Genomic DNA, 20721 nt, shown 5'->3' on the forward strand with positions numbered 1-20721 from the left:
AATCTTCTAGGGCACAGATCTACCATCGCTAGTCGTCGATTTTGATAAATATGTGTCTCTGCAGTGGAGCAATTGCCGGCAGAATAATTGCAAGGCTCAGCAGCGGTCAAAACCTAAGCCTCACTGATTAGTGAGCACACGCGACTTTCGTCGATTGTGCGTGCCAGCATTCTATGTCGTAGCCCGCGAAAGCGGCAAAGAAATTGTAGGCGAATGACAGAGAGCCCACTGATCGACGGCGAGCTGCTCTTCGTGTTACAGCGTTGAAATGGAACACGAATTGGTGGCTATAGCAGTTCGAGATGGCAGGGCGTCTCTGCTGTCAGGTTCGCGTAGAGAGAGCTTACGGGACTAAGGATGACGAAATGCAAGTTCCGAAATGGGCAAAGGTGACGTACTGCAGGTCACTTATCGGTCATGAGGCTTGGCGGCGGCAATTCAAGGTGCTCAATGAAGCCATCTTAAAACAATGCGATTTCACAGTGGAGAGGCTTAATGGCCAAGTTTTGATGAATAACACCCTCAGTCTGATGAACCATCGTTCAACGCCTGCTGACAGCAGAAGTTCCAACAGCGGCTTCAGCCAGTACGCCATCTCAGCCAGCGATCAAGCTTCACCAAAGTGTGACGAATGCTGCCACATAACTTTCACGGACAGTAGGGACGAACGGTTCGGCAGGCTGCCTGTCCTAAGCAGGTCTCACCACCGCTAGCTTTTTTTCGGAGCGCGTTTCCTCCTGCTCACGCGGCCTTCGTTTCCGGCGGGGAAAATCCCGAAGGTCGTGACGCGACAGCCTGGCACGACATGGCGTCCCAACCCATCGAACGGTGCTGAATGATAGCAGCGCCGTTGCTGGAGTCCCGACGTGTCATGGTTCTTGCCTACCTATTAATGAGCATTCAATGAGGACGAAGTCAAGAAATATACGAGCGATGCGCCCTGCAAGAAACTTTCATCAATGTTCTTTTTCTTTTCTAAACAAATGACTCAGCTCTGTACGGATGTCTTTTTGTTCCCTCTAGTGTGGCCATTATCTTTTCAGTTCGGGCTTCACTATTGGCCGACCTGTATTCAAACAAATACGGTAGTAATAAAAACACTGTGGCCACAAATGAACCACTATCCTAAAGGGGGGGGGGGGGGGGGGGGGGCTTCGCTTGCTCCTTTTAGGCGGATGGTGGTCACTTCAACGTCGCCCAGGCACTCTCTTTTCGTGTCTGATAAGGTTGGGCGAAGAACTCACTGCGCAGTCAAGACGTGGACCACAAAGCCACCAGCTTTTACCCTAGTGTCAACAAAAGAGCTTGTGTGCCGCCGGCGTTTTACGACACTGCCACAGAAAAAATCCGAAGGCTGACGCCTCAAATCTTCGGGGAACAGAATGGTAGAACTGCACTTCGAAGCGCACCGCAAAAGATTTGGAGCTGTGCGGAAGCCAGCGTGTCTTAGGTCTCTGCCGATAAGATAGCAGCTGAAAGGAAAAGTCGGCTGAATTCTGCTGAATGTGCACAGAGCGCGCAGTGCTTGAATAGATTAGGCGCATAGCTTTTTACGTTTCATGGATGATGTTGTACTTAGTTTCATAACCCTCTCAGCACATTCGGCACACGCTCTGTGCACCTCAATAGGTTTATGGGGGTTTAACGTCCCAAAGCGACGCAGGCTATGAGAGACGCCGTAGTGAAGGGCTCCGGAAATTTCGACCACCTGGGGTTCTTTTACGCGCACTGACATCGCACAGCACACACGGGCCTCTATAATTTCGCCTCCATTGAAATTCGACCACCGCGGCCGGAATCGAACCCGCGTCTTTCGGGCTGGCAGCCGAGCGCCATAACTGCTCAGCCACCGCGGCGGCTTAGCTGTGCACCTCAATAAAACATGTGTCTGGGCTAGTATCATGTAATGCCATGGTGAAAACAGCGTAAACTAGCTAGATGCAAAGATGCACACTAGACAGGACATTTGAAAAGTCTTTCTTGTGTGCAGTTATTTATCTCTGAATAGGATTCACAAGTGCACGCTTATTCAGGTTCCGGAGAGCCGGGCGGTAACGAAGTCAGAAGAGTCGAGCCGACCTTCATCGTGTGCAAAAATAGGGCACTGTGTTTACTCCTCTCCTGTCGTCCTGTCTACTTTCTCAGTAGATTTGTCGGAGCACCTGACCAACCAGCTTGCTTCGGTCCACCAGGAGCAAGATCCTCTCAATGTTTCATCAGCACTCCGTAATAAAATTATTCTCTCATACCAAGAGCTGAACGTACAAGCGGCACTCAAGCGCGATTCAAGTTGCAAACGACCCATATATGAACAAGCAGAGGATCGGAAACCAACAAATTAGATGAATTTATTCGTTCTCGAACATCTCCGATTCTCGTCTTTTTGTTCAAACATCAACGGTGAGCTTTTTTCATATACAGTTTGCCTGGAATATCCATCAGGAAGGGTGTCACAAACAGCTCAAAGTAGCTCTGCAACATTTCACCTCGTGTTAAAAGGAGGCATTCAGAGAACTGGTTTGGGATGAGCTGGGGTCTGTATTTAATGGACAGTACCTTAGTAATCTCCAATTAGGCTTTACCTACCGGAAGAACTGCAAAGTATGACGACGGACATAAAAGAGCAAAGCAGCACATTTCGGCTAAATTTAATATAAATATATCTAGAGGAATTTAAAAAGTTTCGGAATGGCACGGCAGTTTACGCTAGACAGCCAAGCAATGAAAGAGGCCAAGAAGAACATCTACTGGGGGTGACATAGAAGAATACGAACTGGTTTACGAGAATTTCGAAGACAGTGTCTGGTCATGACTAATAGCTTTTCGGTATCGCCCAGGAAGAAATCACACATCGGTTGCATCTTGCAATAGTACTCATCCATAGAGTGCGAAAATGAAACGAGCGAAACGGTTTGAAATTAAGTTCACGAGAAAGCACGAAGCTTTGGCAACGAGAATTACAGATGTGAAGCTAAGAGACAGGAAGAGAGCAGAATAGGTTACGAAACTAACGCGAGGTAGTGATATTGTAGTGTAAATCAAAATGAAATGGGGTGGGTAGGGTATGTAGTACGAAGGCAATGTAACCGATCGTCCTTTAGGTTAAAGGGAATGAATTCTTACACAAGGTAAGCGTAGCAGGGGGTCGCGGAAAATCAGGCAGGAGGTTGAGATTAGGAAGTTCGCGAGGATAGGAAGGCTGCAGCTGGCACAGGACAAGAATAATTTCTCAGGATGGTTTGACCCGAAGAGAGGCTGCTTTTTGAAAACACTACAATCATCATCATCAGCCTGACTACGCCATCTGAAGGGCAAAGGTCTTTCTTATTTCACTCAAATTAACCCTGACTTCAGCCAGCTGTGGCCACCCTGTCCCCGCAAACCTCACCTCTTAATCTCATCTACCCACCCAACTTTCTGCCGCTATCAGTTACGCTTTCCTCCTCTTGGAATCCGGTATTTTTCACATTTGTATTTATCGCTTGACTGAGATTGTGAAATTGGTCTATGGTCGGGCATCCGTTACCATGGCCTGCTAATCATTTTGTTGATGGAAGTCTTAAAATGTCCTGCATCTATTCGTGATTACCTTAGTAAATACCCTACAGGTAACATACAGTATGCTCATCGGTGTGTAATTTTTCAAGTCCTTGATGTCTCCTTTTTTTATGAATTAGCGTGTCTCCATGCTTCTGGTGCGCTCGAGGTGCACATCTCCCTCCACTCTTGTAGGGGCAACACATGAGCGATTAAAAGGTAATAGACATGAAATTAATTGACATTCATGGTCCACATTTACGCCCCTGCCCACTAAATTATATTAACTGCTATTATTTGGAAAAACAGCGCACCTTTAGACACGGACAGAGGCAGATATAACGACACAGCGCTGTGTCGTCATATCTGCCTCTGTCCGTGTCTAAAGGTGCGCTGTTTTTCCAAATATGAGCTACCAACTAGCCCGTTTGACTAACCTTGCAAGTATATTAACTGCGTCTGATGATGCTGCAGCGGACTTGATTATCCATGCTTTACCGTCTAAGATGCCGATCTTCATCCCTAATAGGAAAAAATAGTTCGTTTGGTCTATGAGTCTCCAAATAAGTGTAATTATTTTTTTCTAATGAGAAATATTCAAAACTTACATTGTGGAGTCACTTAAACAATTGTGCACAAACCTTCATGCCAGTCGCAAATTTGCGACTATAAACATTTTCATTCCAATTACTGACGAGCGATGCGGGCGATGACGGACAGTGGAGCTCTTTGCAGCAATGAAGAAGCTTTAATTCTCGTAATATAAGTGTTATTTATACTGGCCATTCTTTTCGCAAAGAGAGGTGCTATCAAGGCTTAGTCTTGAAGAGTAGTCTAAAAAACTTCGAAAACCATCACACTAGCTTTGTAGGTGAGCCTGATTACAACCACAGCAGGACAAAGGCCTCTCCCATACCGGTCCAATTGATCCCGCCCTGTGCGAACTGCAGCGACACCTTATCCCCGCATACTTCTTAATGTCCCACCTAATCTTCTGCATCCACCCCTCCCCCCGCCTCCTCTACGTTTGCCTTCTCCTGGTATCCAGTCCGTTAAGCTTAACAACCATCGGTTATCTTGCCTTTAGATTACATGCCCTGCCCAAGCCCATTTCATCTTCTTGATTTCGACAAGGACATCGCTAGTCGTCCTCTGTTCCCTGACCCTCCTGCCCTCTTCCTGTCACTTAACTTTACATCTGTCTGTCATTTTGCTTTCCATAGCTCGCTGCATGCTCAATTTAGGTTGAAACTTTCTTGAAACAGTCGAGGCCAGTTCCACACAAGAACGCCAACGCGGCGTTTATTCGTGCTCGTTTTATACCCGCGAGGGGAAAGGGCACACAAGTTCCGAGCATGCGGGCTGCAGGCAGAAAACGCGAGCACGCGTCGCACTCTACTTACCACTTGATACACCTCATGGGTGAGTGCCGCTAAAATATAGTTGTTACGCACTTTCATCTTCAGGGATATTTGGTAAACAGTCATTCATGATCTGAGAGAATCTGCCACATGCGTACCACAACTTTCCTCTTCCAGTTATTTCAAGAACTCTTGTGATCCGAATCTGCTGTCATTATCTGCCCTAAGTAGATGTATTTCCTCATCACTGCCACCGCCTCGCTACCGATAGTAAACAGGTGTTCCCTTCCGACACTGCTGAACATTGTTTTGTTATTTTTCTATAATAATTTCTAGGCCTACCATTCTGCTCTGACTACCACAGCCATTGCTCGTGCCTTGCAGTTTATCCCCTGAGTGACTTAGGAAGCCTGTGTTAACAATGATGACGATTGCATGCTGTATAAAGAGGTCTACTCACCTTCTGATCAAGCCTTGCTAAGTACTGCACTTTGCAATGTTGTCAACTGGTGCGATAAATGGGGAATGATAATAAATGCAGATAAAGCAGTATTTACGCGCGTAACAGCCGAGAAAATGCCATCCGACTTCAACTACTCTAATAATAACAAACCTTTTTCTGATCTTACATCGTACAAATAGTTGCACTAATGAAGTCGCGTCATCTGCAAAAAGAAAATTAGGCCTGTTCAGACCCAAAATGAAAGGAGCACCCAGAAGCGTCAGGAAACCGGCGTGTAAATCACTCACAAGATCTGAACTTGAATATGCAGACATACACTGAGATAGAAAGAGAGACAGAACGTTTATGCATTGCTCATACCGTCTTCAGAGTCTCCATTAGTGGAGTCGTCAGTCCAGGATACTTCATGAGGCTGTTGCTTCTTGGGTCTTTTCGACCAGTGAAAGCTGATCTCCATGTTCCGGGCTCGGCAGCGCTACCTCCCACTGCTCCGCTGTGGCATTGTGTGTGACTGGGACTGCAGGGTTGTGCTTGCATCCCCATGTGGTGTGGTATACGGTATGGCTGTCCCTCCGCACCACGGGCATGCAGTCCTGTATGTAGTGGGGTTTACTTTGTTTACAACAAATGCGCATAGGTATTCGTCTGTTTGCAGCTGTCTCCAACTTACATTCTGCTCTTTAATAAGATGGCTATGGGGGGGGGGGGGGGGGGGGCGATTAGATCCTCATTAGTCGCCTAAGGTGCTCCAGTATGTTGCCGTGCGTCTGCGTAACTGTGTGGAGTCCGAACGCATCAGCAGTCCCACGGTTACAATGTCCTCGAGCAATGGCGTCCGCTGCGTGGTTCCCAGCCAGGTAGGCCTGCCTCGGTGCTCACATGATCCAATGTTTTTGTAGCGTAGGTTACACTGGCCCAGATTGCGCAGTTTCGCGTGGCTCCGGAAAGCCGTGCTGCTCATGCGCAAGGAGCAGTGACGTCACACGGCGCACAGCTGGTGTGCCAGAGCAGCCGCCGCCGCGCGCGCGTCGCCGGTCTGCACGTCCTCTGGATACCGCGCCATGAGACCAACCACGTGACTGGTCACGTGACCAACAGCGTGACGAACACGTCACCAGCCAGGGCGCCGCGCCGCCGGCAGCTGCTCCGAACCACCTGACCGACCACGTGGTTAACTCCCCCGCACACTCACTGCATAGAAAAAGCCCTGTGTCGAGGCTGGGAATCGAGCCAGGGCCTTTGGAGTTTGAGACGGAGACGTTGCCACTCCGCCACGACGGCGCAAGGTTTAACCTTGAATAAAGGCGCATGTAGTGAATGCGCGCCTTTCATATATTAACTCTTCGGAACCAGATGTCACCGCGCTTTTGCTACGTGTACGCTGGCCTATCATTTTATTTTTATCATTTTATTTTATATTCATTAGGCCATCATTTATTTCTTAGCCTGGGCCAGTTCGGCTAGGACGCGGTGAGCAGTCTTGCCAATTCTGCCTCGCAAAAAAATTCCGGCACGCCGTCTGCGAGTCCGAGATGATTACCATGCACGCTGTAAAAAAAAAGGGGGTAAAATTACAGGCGTTTTTGCAGAAATTTACTGTTGCCGCACGGAAAAATCTGTTACTGGAAAAAACAGAAAGGTGATCAAGCAAAAAAACAGACATTTGCTGTTTTTGACCACCGTGGTCTAGTCACTTGCGTCTATATTAAGAAGTAAGCTACGAATAATGCACTTGAAAACCTTAAAAACATCCGTTTATTTTTTAAAGCATAGAGTTTAGTAAAATAAAATTTTTCGCACAACTAGTACTATGTGGTTGCTTTTGATGCGGAGCTGCACTTCGCAAGATGACTTCCGCATGAAGAGGGGTTTGGTGTCTTCGTGCATCGATTTATTCGTTTCATTTGGAAAGGTGAGTGAACAAACAATCTCTGCCACTTGATACAGACAGTGTGATTTGCTTTGTGTCACCGGTGGAAATCTCTAATCTATATTGTAGATGTTGCGTGCGATGGAGGTGGATTACTGTAGCGAAATATTAAGGCATGGGCACATAGCTCGCATCTCACTAAATAGCGGGAAAGCCCTAGCCCTGCGTAACTTTCATCCTCCGCCTTGCGGTTTCAAGCTGCCTACGCTCCGTAAACTGTTCATGGTGAAGGTGCAGCTTTGACACGCAGTTAAAAGTTAAAACGAACAGGACGAGCGCTCACGCGCGTATCACTTGCCGCCTGTTGCAAATGGGTTGCAAGCCCCAAGGGTAGCGTTGGCCTGGCGGCCTGGGGCACAGCTGGAAACATCCGAAGGTCCCGGCAAAGGATGAGTCGACTGGCAACAGAACAACTTGTTTATTCTTGCATCGCAAAAGAGCAGCCGGTCAGGGCGACCACGTTACTCGAAGGAAGAAATCGAAGTCTCTCTTGGGCGTCCGGGGCAGCTGCTTTTATACCCACGGAGTCGAGGGCAAGAAGGAACGGCTCGGGATGAGTCGCACTAGACGGCGACGCACGGACATGTTGAGACGTGAAGTGACGCGTCCGCCGGGCCGGCGCCGGTCAGACCTCCTCGCCTCCCAGTTGGGAAGCTACTCTCCCCGGCTGCCGCGCTTTGACAAGCGTGGGCACCAACATGCACACACACACACACGCACACACGACGACACGTGGCATTGAAACCTGCCTGGACGCGCTTGGCGGGAGGCGTTACGGCAGCACTGCACGGGCCCAAAATGACCGCCACTTTGAACGAAGCCCCGGCGTCCGTTGCATCCGCGCCGGCTATACCGCGCGTCGTAGGCGAAACGTAACACGCCGTGGACGCCGCCGTAGCGGCAAGCGTCGTGTGTCTATTCCATATTTCATTGTGCTAGCTTCTAAATCGTGCCGCGGCCTCGCTACCGCAACCACGCAGCCCTTAATTTTCATCGCATTCACGATTGCCTCTAAAGGCTATCTGAAATCTTTGCAGCGTGTTTTAACGTGGTGTGTGCGTTAAATTTGAGATCTGCCAGGGCTCGGGTTCTCGCTTGAGCTTCGACTCGCGGCATTGGCCGCCGCGCCGACTGTCGTCATTCGGCCGGCGCACCGGGCACTCGCGCGAGCCGAACCAGTCTCGCGAGATTCCAGCCCTGCGTCAGCTTGTCGTTTCGAATGCAGCGGCATCGCATCTTGCTCACGCGGAGCTACGGCTGAGCGGAGGCCGTTCGGCTCACGGTATCTTTGAACTCACGAGTGTTCAGACTCTGCATGCGTACGCGAACTTTCTCGAGTAAACAAAGCTGCGGTCTTGGCCCTTGCCTAGCTGTCGACAAGCAACGTCGACCCGGAGGTGGATCGTTCGTTTCCAGCTTTGCGGTTGCTATGGCGGCCTGCGCTCCCCCGTGTATTGCGGTGGAGCATGTCTTCGCCTCAGTAGCCTCGGCGGCCTGGTCGCCGCCGCTGTATCGGCATAAGCGTCAAATAGATTCCACACGGCTTTTGCTATGGCTGTGAAATATAATCTGAAAATTTTAATGTTGAATATGCTGTTTGATCTGTTTGTCGGCTAATGAGACTACCATATGGGACTATATCACGTATTACGGACAGTTCTGGACGGTGAGATGCATGCTATGCGGGGAACGGGTCGTCGGTCACCCGCACGTGTCAGTTCTCTTCGGAGGCTGGCGCAGAATTGCAAACGGCGTAGATGCTTGACAGCATGCTTAAATTACAATGAAATGAACACTATCTGAACTCGAGGTAGTAAAGGACTAAATACTGACACTTAAGGGCACAGGGTAAGCCCTATACTTCCCATGCATTTTAGGCCATGTTGAGGTACATGTTTCTCACTAACTAATAACAGTAGCCTAATAATACATATATCATTGTTTGCCAAATTTTGTGCTCTTTTTACTGAACTAGAATATTTGAAATGTGTTGAAAATTCGATTTTTAATAAAATTTTTTCCGGTAGTACACAAATCTGGCCTTTCTTTGCGCATTTCAAAATTCATAACAGAATAACTGCTCAGTGAAATTGCTTAATTCTAGTTCAGTAGTTGGCAACACTTATGTAGATGATTGCAAAAAAAAATCAGCCGTCTGTTTTGAAAGGCATTGGAAATAATGATACCTTTGTAAGAAAAAACACTGTTTTGAGATAATAGAGCGTAAAGAGAAAAAAGATGTGAAAAACCATTTTTTATTCGCAGAAACGCCTCCATAGTAATTGGTTTATTAGCCCCCTGCTTCGTAGTCACCGTCGCCGTCATTTTTTCGCTTTTCGGCTTGTCGTTTTGACTGTCGGGCCTCTTTTGTAAGCTGTCGTGTTGCTCGGTCCGCAAAGTACATGCGCTTATGGTCAGCTTCCCTCAGCCACTTGATGGTGTTGCTCCCTGGGTTCAATCCACACGCCTTCAAAACGTTGGCCCGTGCGATGCTACCATCATTAAATGAAAGAACAGCATCCAGTGTTACCATCCGTAGGGTCCGAAGCCTAACAAACATATTCTTTGGCGAGCGTTCCCAAACAACATGGTTGAACGACTCATTTGCATTTTGAGTTCGCCCATGCAGGCACTTCTCTAGGAGCTCAGCCTTCGATAGCTCCCTATAAATGGGTTTGATAGCCTCCAAGACAGATGCAGGCAAACTCTCCTTGTGGAAAAATGGCTTGCCCTCTGACTGACTTCTGTTGAAGGCACACCACGTATCAGGTCCCTTTGGGCAAAGTCCATGGCATGGGTCATCGTCTGTGGCCGATAAGTGGAAGAAGGTTGCCCAGACGGCCTTTCGCATTTCATCCAGGTTTCCTACATTTCTTCTGATGGCCAAACCATAGTACGTCTGGAGCTTGTCTATTACTGCATCAGTCAGTCGGCCTCGGCCCGAGAGGCTCTTTCCATCAGAGAGTTTCCTGCTTTGTTTCCTTTTTTTAGCCTTCGTAACCTTGTGCACATCCTTTTTTGCACGTGCCCTATGCACTCATCCTTGGATATTTCAACGGAATCACCATATGGCATTTGTGCCTTCACAGCCATAAAAGCCTTGCTGTCACCATCCCCAAGGTATTTGACGTATCGAACGCCGTGAAGCTCCTCACTCCTGCCGAAAATTTTCAGTGCTCCTGCGACTTCCATTCCACCGCTGGTGCCTTGGTAGTTGCTTTGGCACACCTCTCTATGAAGGGGGTCACTGTTTGTACCCTTGATGCTGCACTTTGGACAACGTTTAGACAAAACCTCAACATCCAGCACTTTCCCAGAGTCTACACTGGTCGCAGAGACTATGCCGTTATTGGAAGTATGGCCTCGCTTCTGCCAGCTTCCATCAAGAGCAACTGCGATGTCTTTATCCCCCTCATTCAGCTGCACAGCTTCGTCAGCTGCCCTTTTCATCGACTCCTGAGCAGCAGCTTCGATGTGACCTAGAAGCTCTTGATTGTATTTCGCAAACTTTGTCGGCGGCTTAGGAAGGTTTAGCATAGCACAGAGTATATTTCCTGCAGCCATTCCCTTACCAATGGACATCAAGGCATACACTAACCTGAGGTTGGCTTCATAGAGGCCAGAAGTAGTTTTCTTCGACGTCTCAAATCGTTGTGCGGCACTACACACTTCACAGTTCAAACTGTAAACGCTTGCAACACCTACCCGTTTTGTCACAATTTCGATGAGCTCAACACTTCCACCGCACTCTCTGCACACACAAATCTGTGCAATTGCGCCACAAATGCCGTCCATGTCCATTAAGGCATATTGGCTGCTGCTCTGTAGCACATCCTCTTCCTGGAAGCACAGAGAAAATCTTGAAAGCTTCGATGTCGAGGAGCTGGCGCGTTCGGCGTTCGGGATCTCATTCGGTCGTGGACATCCTTTTGCTTTTTCACGATGAGCGTGGCGGTTGCCGTGAAATTCACGCCTGACGAAGGCCTTCTTTGCCGTGGGCATCTCCACTTATCAGCAGCAACCAACACCGGCACAATTTACAATACTGATCGAAAGGGATAGCACTCGGACGCAGCTGCATGAAGGTTGCAGAAACGTGGAAAAAACGTGCAAAGCGTCTCAGGATTGTCTTGGCTAAAAAGAGGAGCTGTACAATAGTTGCCAGACAATTTTTTATATGTAGCTGATTTTAGGCAAGTTTTGAAATCAGGTGGTGGACTTTTTGGTTGAAAAAATTGACGTTAATCCTGAAAGGGGGCGTGGCCGCTCACTACTTGGTTTCGGAAAAAGCGTTTTTCAGCCGTAAATATGGCTTTCTGAGGAAACTGCGATCATGGAACATGTGTAGAAAGAGTTGAACTTCTAAAATTCCAAGAGAAAAAAAAACGATTTTTTTCTAATTTTACCTTACCCTGTGCCCTTAATTACCGACCATTAATTAGCGATAAACAATTAGTGAATAAAATGGCTATAAATGCTGCGAATGTAATCAGACGAACGGTATTTGACCTGGAGGTAGTAAAGGAGAAATGGTGACCTCTGATAAGTGACCCTTCATTAGTCAAAAGCAATTAGGGAATTAAATTACGAGAAAAGCAACCAAATCAACAGTACTTGAACTTGACATAATAATTTAACAATTAGTAGTACCTGACTAGTGATCGCTAATTAGTGAATAGTAATTAGTGACTTAAATAACCAAAATTCTCCTAATGTAGTCAAATTAACAGTACTTGAACTGGACATTGCAGAGGACTAAATATACTTGTATTGAATAAAACTGATTACTTATCAGTTTTGGTCCAGTTTGGCTGAGGTCAATTTTTGGGTGAACCATGCTGAAATTTGGCGGTGGCCCGGGCACCAAAGTCCAAGTTAAGTCATGTTCGGGTCATGGTTGACCCTGGTTATGGCTATCATGTATAGGCACAGTGTCATCACTATGCTTGGCTAACTGTTATAGTGTTCCTATGCAGCTGCTGCTATGCAGCTGCTTCACAAGTAAGCAAGAGCAGAATTTTCTTGGGGTAGGAACCTCCGGATTGGTGCTTTCGCGCTAAAAAACTGGCAGAAATGCATTCACAACCTGAGCGGAAGGCTCGCGGCCTTTGTAAAGTAGTAGATACTAACTTAAGGCATCCGCAATCACGCTGCAGCTCAGTCAAGAGAGCCTGTAACTAAGCCAAAATAAAACCGCAATCATCACGCACTAGTGCATGGCCGCGGTATTCAAAGCAAATGCGACGATAGAAGTACAACGTGGACTAGCTAACACTGATCATCCATTTACTTTGCGTGACGGATGCATATATCAGAGAACAAGCCTAAATAGCAGCTCCTATGTAAGGCACTGTTTGGGTTTCAGTATAAAAAAAGAAAACGACTTCTACCATGTTCAGGACAGGTGTGTTCAAGCTTATGTATTCAAATGCATGCTGTTCACAGTACAAATTAGTATCTACGGTGCTGCTATACTAATTGGTTGAAAGTCAGCATGCGAGGCGTCTCCCAATTAATGATTGATCATACTGAGCTCAAGACAATTTTTATCTAACGTATGTACAATTGTGGTAGCGCAGGAAGGATGAGCATCACGATCGACAAAAAATGTACAATTAAGGCGACGCGTTAAAGCCGAAAAATAAGAAAGGTGGCTTACTACCTGCTGTGGCGGCAAGAACTAGTGGCGCAGGTTAAGTGCACATCTCCCATACTCCCATACTCTCCCAGTTTCTATCCTTGTATAGCTAACAATCTTAAAGTTATGTGGATAAAAATTTAATTATTTCCATTCTGGTTTTTTCAGCGATGTACTCCTGCAGCATATGCAGCAACATTACTTCGTCCCTCTCTTCCTTCTACAAGCACATCGCTTTGCACAAAAATGTGAACCAGTTCCGCGTCAAGTTCCCTTTTCGAAGTTGTTGCAAGACGTTCCGCAAAGTCGGCAGCGTGTATAGCCACATATGCCGTGAACACAGACAAGCACGACGTGCAGAAGGCGAAAGCCGCAGTGCTATAACTGTTCACAGATGTGACTTCGTGTGCTCTGTGGATGCCTGCATTCAGCTCTGCAAAGATTATAAATCTCTTGTGGCACACTTGAAATGTCACATTACCGAAGGGACAGAGGTGAAGTGCCCATTTCAGAACTGCAGCAAAGCGTACAAGAACAAGGCTTCTTTCTCCTCCCACCTTTCACGCTACCACGTAAAGGCCACAAACTCAGCTCCCCAATCGCAGGTTCAAACTATGGTCAGTGCAATTGCTTTACAAGCAGTCACAGGAAATATTCAGTCTGCTGAGAACTCCTGGGACAACAAGCTTGAAGAAGCTCCAATTGCAAGTACTCATGACGGTTCCCCCAGAGACTGCAAGGAAACATGCAGTGACGAAGTTACTGATGCTTTCGCTCATCTGTACCTGAGATTGCTGTCAGAGCGTCACGTTCCTTCATCCACTGTGCAGCTGATAGCAGAGGCTATATATGACATTCAGACCGCTAATGTTTCGATGATGACTTCCATTCTTAAAGCTAGGCTCAAACATGTTGTGTGCAGGGAAGAAGTTGACAAGATAATCGACGAAGCATTTGAAGCAGATCTTGTCTTAGCTGTGCACAGAGATCCGGGTGGTGTGTTCCGCTGTAAGCACACCCGTAACTTGCATTTCAAGAAACGCTTTCTCTTTGTGGAGCCTGTTACAATACTACTGGGACGAAACAAAAGAAATAGGGATGCAACATTCTACTACGTGCCAGTATTAAAAACACTGGATGCCATGCTAGAAAATGAAGCTGTGGTTAAGCAGTGTGATGAACTCTTACCAAACACCAACAGAGTAATGAAAGACTTCACCGATGGCAGTGTTTTCAAGTCTATTTTACTTTACAAGGATCATCCAAAAGCGTTAAAGCTAATTCTTTTCCAGGATGCTTTCGAAGTCGTAAACCCACTCGGTTCTGCGAAGAAGCACTAGCTGCTTGCAGTTTATTTAATTCTTGGCAATCTTTATTCATGGAAGAGATGCTCAACTGACTCCATCAAGCTCTGCTTGCTTTGCAGTGAGACTTACTTTAAATACTTTGGTCAAGACAAAATATTTGCACCCCTGATTGATGATCTGAAAAAGCTCGAAGCAGGCACAGTCGTCACTACAAAGGGCACACGTCTGATTGGCACAGTGTGCGCAATCCTCGGTGACAATCTTGGAAGCCACGGAATTGGTGGCTTTGTTGAAAACTTAAGCAATGCAACACACATCTGCAGGTTTTGTTTGGCGGAAAGAAGAGACCTCTTTTCTCCACTTGCATTGTCAGGTGTATTCGAGCTGAGAACACCAGACAATTACAACAGTGCTGTCCTAACCTTAGCAGCCGATAGCTCCTTAAGTGCAGAAAAGGGAGTAAAGTTTAGGTCTTTGTTCAACGATCTGAAGTATTTCGACGTTTGTGCACCAGGGCTACCACCTTGTTTGGCACACGATCTTTTTGAAGGCATAGTGTCATTCGACCTTTCTTTGTATATACAATATTGTGTCACGGTTTGTGAGTGGATTTCTCTAGAGGATCTCAATAACCGTATAGGTGGCTTTCCTTTTAAGCACAGCGACCTCAATGACAGACCATGTGAGGTCCCTGTAAAGAAATCACTTGGAGGCCATGCTATTCAGAACTGGAATATGGTTCGTTTTCTTCCCCTCTTCCTAATCGGTTCCGTTCAGTCTACAGAGAATAAGGTCTGGAAGCAGGTTCTGTTGCTGTCAGAAATTGTTCTTTTAGTTACTGCGCCAGCAGTTACAAGTGCAATGGCTATGAGGCTCCAAGATATCATCGAAGATTACATGACAAGCAGAGCAGCTCTGTTCCCAAATATTCCATTGAGGCCAAAACACCATTACCTTCTTCACTATCCAATGCTTATTATGCAGTTTGGTCCCCTGATCAGATTGTGGACAATGCGATGCGAGAGCAAACACAGCTACTTCAAGAAATGTGCTAGAAATTGTCAAAATTTCAAGAATTTGACGTTGACTTTATCTCAGCGGCATCAGCTTTTCGAAGCTTACAAGAACACAGGAAGCAGTACTGACGTTCTCGACAATGCATCTACTTTCATGATCAGCCTTTGCAGTCCTGAAATTCAGAACGAAGTTCGGGAAGTTGTTTCTGATGAAGAGGAAATTTTCTCTTCACAGCAAGCAACTATTCGGGGTCTGTTGTATGAGTGCAAAATGCTAGTTGTAATGTCACGGCAGAACGGCGAACTAAAGTTTGGGGAAATACAGCTGATCGTGTCAAAAGATGCCCGGCATTTTTTTCTTGTAAAAACTGTTATTACATCGTATGAACCAGGAATGCAGTATTTTAACACCTTAAGTAATGACGGTCCAATCAAGTGCATTGAGCTCGACAGCTTGCTTGACAACACACCATTAATCCAGTACAACCTTGCCCGCTGCAGTTATCCTGTTTTTGTTTTGAAGCATGGATTACTTGATGGAGTTTGAACTGTGTTTCAGATAGCTGCAATGGAGTTAGAACAACGAATTTCCAACTGGCTGCCAGCTCTGGACAAGGAGATTGTAGTGCTGACAATCCAGAAGCTGCAGCAATGTGGTGTAGAGTCCCTGGAACATCTGAAGTATGTGGTTGAAGAGGATTTGCAATTTTTAAAGCCCATCAGCAGAAGGATTCTTCTTGAAAGGTTTCACTCAGCGGCTACGCCCAACCCACCAGTGTCACTTTCTCCAAACGACATTCAATCGCCCACAAGCACGCAGTGTGCAAGCTTTTCTACACCTTGGGAGGTTTTCCCACCACAGCTTATGAAGGCTTGCCAAGAAGGGAAGCGTCCAGTAAAGAGCGACTTGAATGAAATGGTACGACTTGTGAGTGACCATATTCTTGCCATAAACAGGAAACCAGGACGCAAGATCTTGAGGGCCATCGCAGCTGAAATTGTGAGCCATTACACGAAGACATTCGAGGACACCCTAAATGGGGCAGTAATTGGCTCGGGTATTGAGACACTCTTGTGGAAACTTGAAAACTGTGTTAACAACAAACGAAGGCCAAGCTCTGAGCAGCCACATCAGTTCGAACCGGACGATGAACTGGACTTGAGTGTCAAACGAGTGAAGATTCAGAGAGACTCATATGAGTGTGTGGCATGGCAACCAAAGCTTCCATCTGACGAGACTGCTGAGTCACAGGAGAAGAAAAAAGAGGACTTGCTGTCGCAGTTCAGGCTTGCGTTTCCAGATGAGACCATGGTTGCACAGCTCATGTCAGAGACTTATGCATCACAACGTCAGCTTATCAATGCATCCAAAAATCTTCGAGACATTGAGCGAAGCTGGCCATTTCTGTTTCAGGCAAAGCACCTGACCAACCACGTAAACATCTTGCTAGGCTCAAATGTTGCAAAGACTTTCGATGACCGACTAAAGACTGTTGGACGGCAAGTTTTTCGTTACGCACACAGCCAAGTAAAAAAAGAATCTGTGAAGTGTTGTCTCCAAGAAATAGAAGCTGCCAAAACTAACAGGAAGTCAATGACAGTTGAATACGAAGCCATGCCACTACTACTGCTCGCAATCTTCGGAGAAGACAAAGAGCTGTTCTACAAGCTAACAGAGGTAAAAACTGACAAATGTAGTTTGCATTATTTCCTTGCAGTCGTCGCACGTTAATGCACAATGTGAAGTGTCCCATTAATTTATTCCTCCCAATAACCATGTTAGCACTGCCTTTTATAACAGTAGTGCAGTGATTGTTTTACCCACGTCTCTAACATTTCTATGAGATAAGAGAAAAATCTGGAAGTTTTATGTCAACCTTGCCCATAAACAAAAAATTATCCTCAAAGCCAGCAGACTTGCTGCGGTGTGTTCTAGCGTGCGACGCAATGGTAACTCATATTTAAGTGAAATGGCGTCTGTGTTGAGGGCTTAAGGTAACATTTTTCTTTTATTACATGCCATTGACTGATCCTAATGCTAATGCACATGTGAATTGGATTTTTCATATAAGGAGATGGCCAGCGACGATGACTTGGGGGATCTGCCAAGCTGTCCTTTCATCTGCGCGAAAGGTAAGATACTGATGACTGACTAAAGGGTCAGTTCTTAAAAAAATTGCTGAAAAATGCACTAAATGGTGCTACCTTGTCCGAAATGCAAATCTTTATTATATTAGACAAATGTATGCAATTTATTAAAAGACACTTCCCGCTGATTGAAATGCCTAATGAGTATTGCTGGCTCGATGTGCCTATCATATATAGGCCAATGCAATCTTCGTAGTTATCCCTTCCTCGTTTTTCACTTATCCTCCTAAACCTAATGGTGATGGACCCACCCCTCTGAATAAAGAGACTTTACGTGTAACTGAAGGACATAATAAAAACAGAAGGACAAAGCGAATAATAATGCTTCCTTCCAACTCTTTTCCAGGATGGACTTTTCTCACTGCTAATTCATACACAATCTGCGTGGACACCCATCCAGTGCTTCATGCATCGAAGCCAGACGAGGCCTTCAAGCTGCTGTTCTTTGCCCATTTTGCTTTTAACATCCAGTACCAGAAGGAGACGAGCCTGTGCTTGGAATTCACACAGAGGTAAGAACTGAAGCCAATGTTCACTCACCTGTACACTTGCCTGACGTCGCAGCACGCCCTGTGCAAATGCATACTGCAGTCTGCCAATCTTCCAAAACCTTATTTAGAAAAGCGGTTACTACGCTGCTAAACTGAGTGTAGGCGAAGAAAATGCACTTCAGCTGAAAAGCTTTTTGAACAGTGTGCGCGTTCATCGAGAATATCATACTGTCAATGAAATTTGCTTATAGAGGTGAAAGTTGGCATTTCTTCAGTTTGGCATTGAACTAGCACTGGGACACAATAACGCTAAAGATATTTGGTAGTGTGCTGTAGTATAGGAGCAGCAGCGAAGAAAATTTTCTTTAAGGTAGGGAGTTTTAGCAACATTGTAGTACAAGAAATTAATAATTGATTTACCATTGACTGACGTAATAACATGCCCTCATTATCCAGTCTCATTTTTGAAAATATGTGTCAAACAGCAAGACGTCATAAAGAAACCTTTTATCTCTATAGTTAACAGTACAGCAGCAGCTTGGGATCAGGCCTGTGTGCTGTCTATTAGTTCTGCTGGGAGGCTAATGCAAGAGCATACAGACAAGGATGCATTCTAGTAAATGTGAAGGTCTGAGATCAGGTATTTTGTTTGTTTTGTTATAATAAAGCACAACACCAAAATCAAAGCAAGTGACAAGCACGCAACTGTATTATAAACGTTAATTTTTTTTTAACCTTTGCAGCCTTCTATTTTAAAAAGTGTGAGAAATGCGCCGGTGCTTTCTATTGTGCTGGATTGTACTGCAAAGTGGACATTATGTACCTCAAAAGGATGAATAATTAGACGGTTAATCAGCTTAAATTAGCTAACAAACTTTACTATTTCTGCTTTAAAGAGAAGGTTGTATTGCAAAATTTATCTGGCAACATCGAAGGTTAGGCTTATTTTTAAATTTTGTTACTCGGCAATGTATTTCCAAGTATCGAAGGAAAGCTTGTTCAATTGGCTGGCCCACTTTACCTAACTATACAATGCCGTAACTGCGCATCGTATTCTTGCCGAAATCTGTGCCTGTACTTGCTGCATGCATTAGAAGTGCGAGAAGCGATTTTTCTATGAATATGCAATGGTGGAAAGCTGACTCAACGAGCTTTCGTATGTGTATTTTTGTTGGTCGATGTCTGGAATGATACTGCCATTTAGGATATTTAAAAACAGCTCATATTCAAAGTTGACGACCATCAATTTTGCAACATAATCAACCTTGCTTCTGAGATGAAAAATAGAAAAGTCAGTCAAAGTTAATTATGTAACTACAGATACATTTGAGGCACCTAATGTCTGCCTTGCTGTACAGTCAGCTCAGAAGACCACACCGACGTAGCTAAGTATTTAAATCATATCTTCAAAAGTGACAAAAATCACCCTGTATATAAAATATCAATCGGAAGGAAAAAAAAATGTCTCTCCCGCTCTGTTTCTGTCGCATCTCACACACACACACTTAAGGTAATGGAATCGGGGTACGGATTTCAGGCTGTTTTTTATGAGAGAGTGGTGCGTCCTGACATGGCAAACCGTTGTAGCAAGGTAGGCAAAAGAGACCTAACGTTTTATTAAAGCACGTTTCTCCTTGTTTTATCCGTTCAATCCTCCTCATTCATAGGGCCACATGTACTGTAGTGGCTATGAGTTCCTAGGGCGCATAAGCTACGAACGAGTCCGACACTTTTATCATTACCCACTGGATCTAAACCTCACTTGTGGAGATGAAAGTCGATCTCAAGTCATTTAATATGTGGTAGTAAAATGAGGTGATCACTGAGAACCAAGGTACTTAAATGACTTCAGTAGCATCCTAGATACTTCTGTTTCCAATGGTACCTGTATGACCGGAAACTCCAACACATGCCTCGTAAACAATTACATTGTAGAAGCATCGTATGCTCTTTCCGCCCAGCACTGCCTATGAGTCATGCTGATCTGTGGTTGTTGATAAAACGAATCTTGCTGCTTTATCGCTATGAGGAGCTTGAAAAGAAGGCTTGAGCAGCAAAGTGACGCCTCACAAAGCTAGAGTTTTATTTCTGGGTGGGAACAGGTAAGATATTAGTGTTTTTTTTTACTTAGCTTTTACCCCTCACAACGTAGAGGATCATATATGAGACCTGATTTTTTTAACACATCCGCCCTTGTCAGAGTGGTTGTGCAAGTGTAGAACGAATATATTTTTGTCTTTCAACTATAAAAATTAAGTTTTTGTGCCTGGTCGTTAGTGATAGCTCGTGGCTCTTTGTTTCAGGGCTATTGCAGGTATTAATCCTGCAAGAGGAACAAAGGTGCAAAAGAATGGCGGGAAGCAGCACTGCCTGTAACCAAGAGTGGCCGCACTCGTAACGGCTTTGAAAGACTATGACTTTTAGATTTTTAGTTTCTGTTGCTTGTGTTGTATAACATTTTATTATGTTGGGCTCAGAAATAGTTTTCGAGCTACAGAAGACTGCTGATGCTGATGTGACTTTCGATTTAATAAAGTGTTCATTCATATCAAGCTGCTTGGTTCTTGGTTCTCAGGCAATGCTATACTGATGAAAATCAGTGTGTTGTGCAAACGTTTCATATTTAGATATTCTTAAATTACTACACGCAACTTCCCTCGAGCAACGAATTATGTAATATCACACTTTCATTGGTATAAACGACGCAAAGATCGTATTTGTAATTTAATGAGCCCTTGTGCTTGCACAGAAACCGTATTTTGTGTGGGGAAAAAACTGTAATAACAGAACAACTAATAGGAAACAGAACATTGCAGGAATTTCAAATATA

The 20721-nt window shown here is 45.4% G+C and overlaps 1 protein-coding gene across 2 annotated transcripts; it reads left to right on the plus strand.

Annotated features, from left to right (window-relative positions):
- The first annotated feature begins 7202 nt into the window (after positions 1–7202).
- LOC144110061 (uncharacterized) lies at positions 7203–20284 on the plus strand. 2 transcript variants are annotated; one of them, XM_077642870.1, is made up of 4 exons: positions 7203–7273; positions 17325–17385; positions 17747–17912; positions 20195–20284. In XM_077642870.1, the coding sequence occupies exons 1-4, from the start codon at positions 7220–7222 to the stop codon at positions 20265–20267; spliced, it is 354 nt and encodes a 117-aa protein (XP_077498996.1). In that variant the 5' UTR covers positions 7203–7219; the 3' UTR covers positions 20268–20284. The 2 variants fall into 2 exon arrangements, with proteins under 2 accessions (XP_077498996.1, XP_077498995.1); XM_077642869.1 differs by lacking the exon at positions 7203–7273 and adding an exon at positions 16810–16930.
- The last annotated feature ends 437 nt before the right edge of the window (positions 20285–20721 follow it).

Source organism: Amblyomma americanum, chromosome 11, assembly GCF_052857255.1.
Source record: "Amblyomma americanum isolate KBUSLIRL-KWMA chromosome 11, ASM5285725v1, whole genome shotgun sequence".
NCBI lineage: Eukaryota > Metazoa > Arthropoda > Arachnida > Ixodida > Ixodidae > Amblyomma > Amblyomma americanum.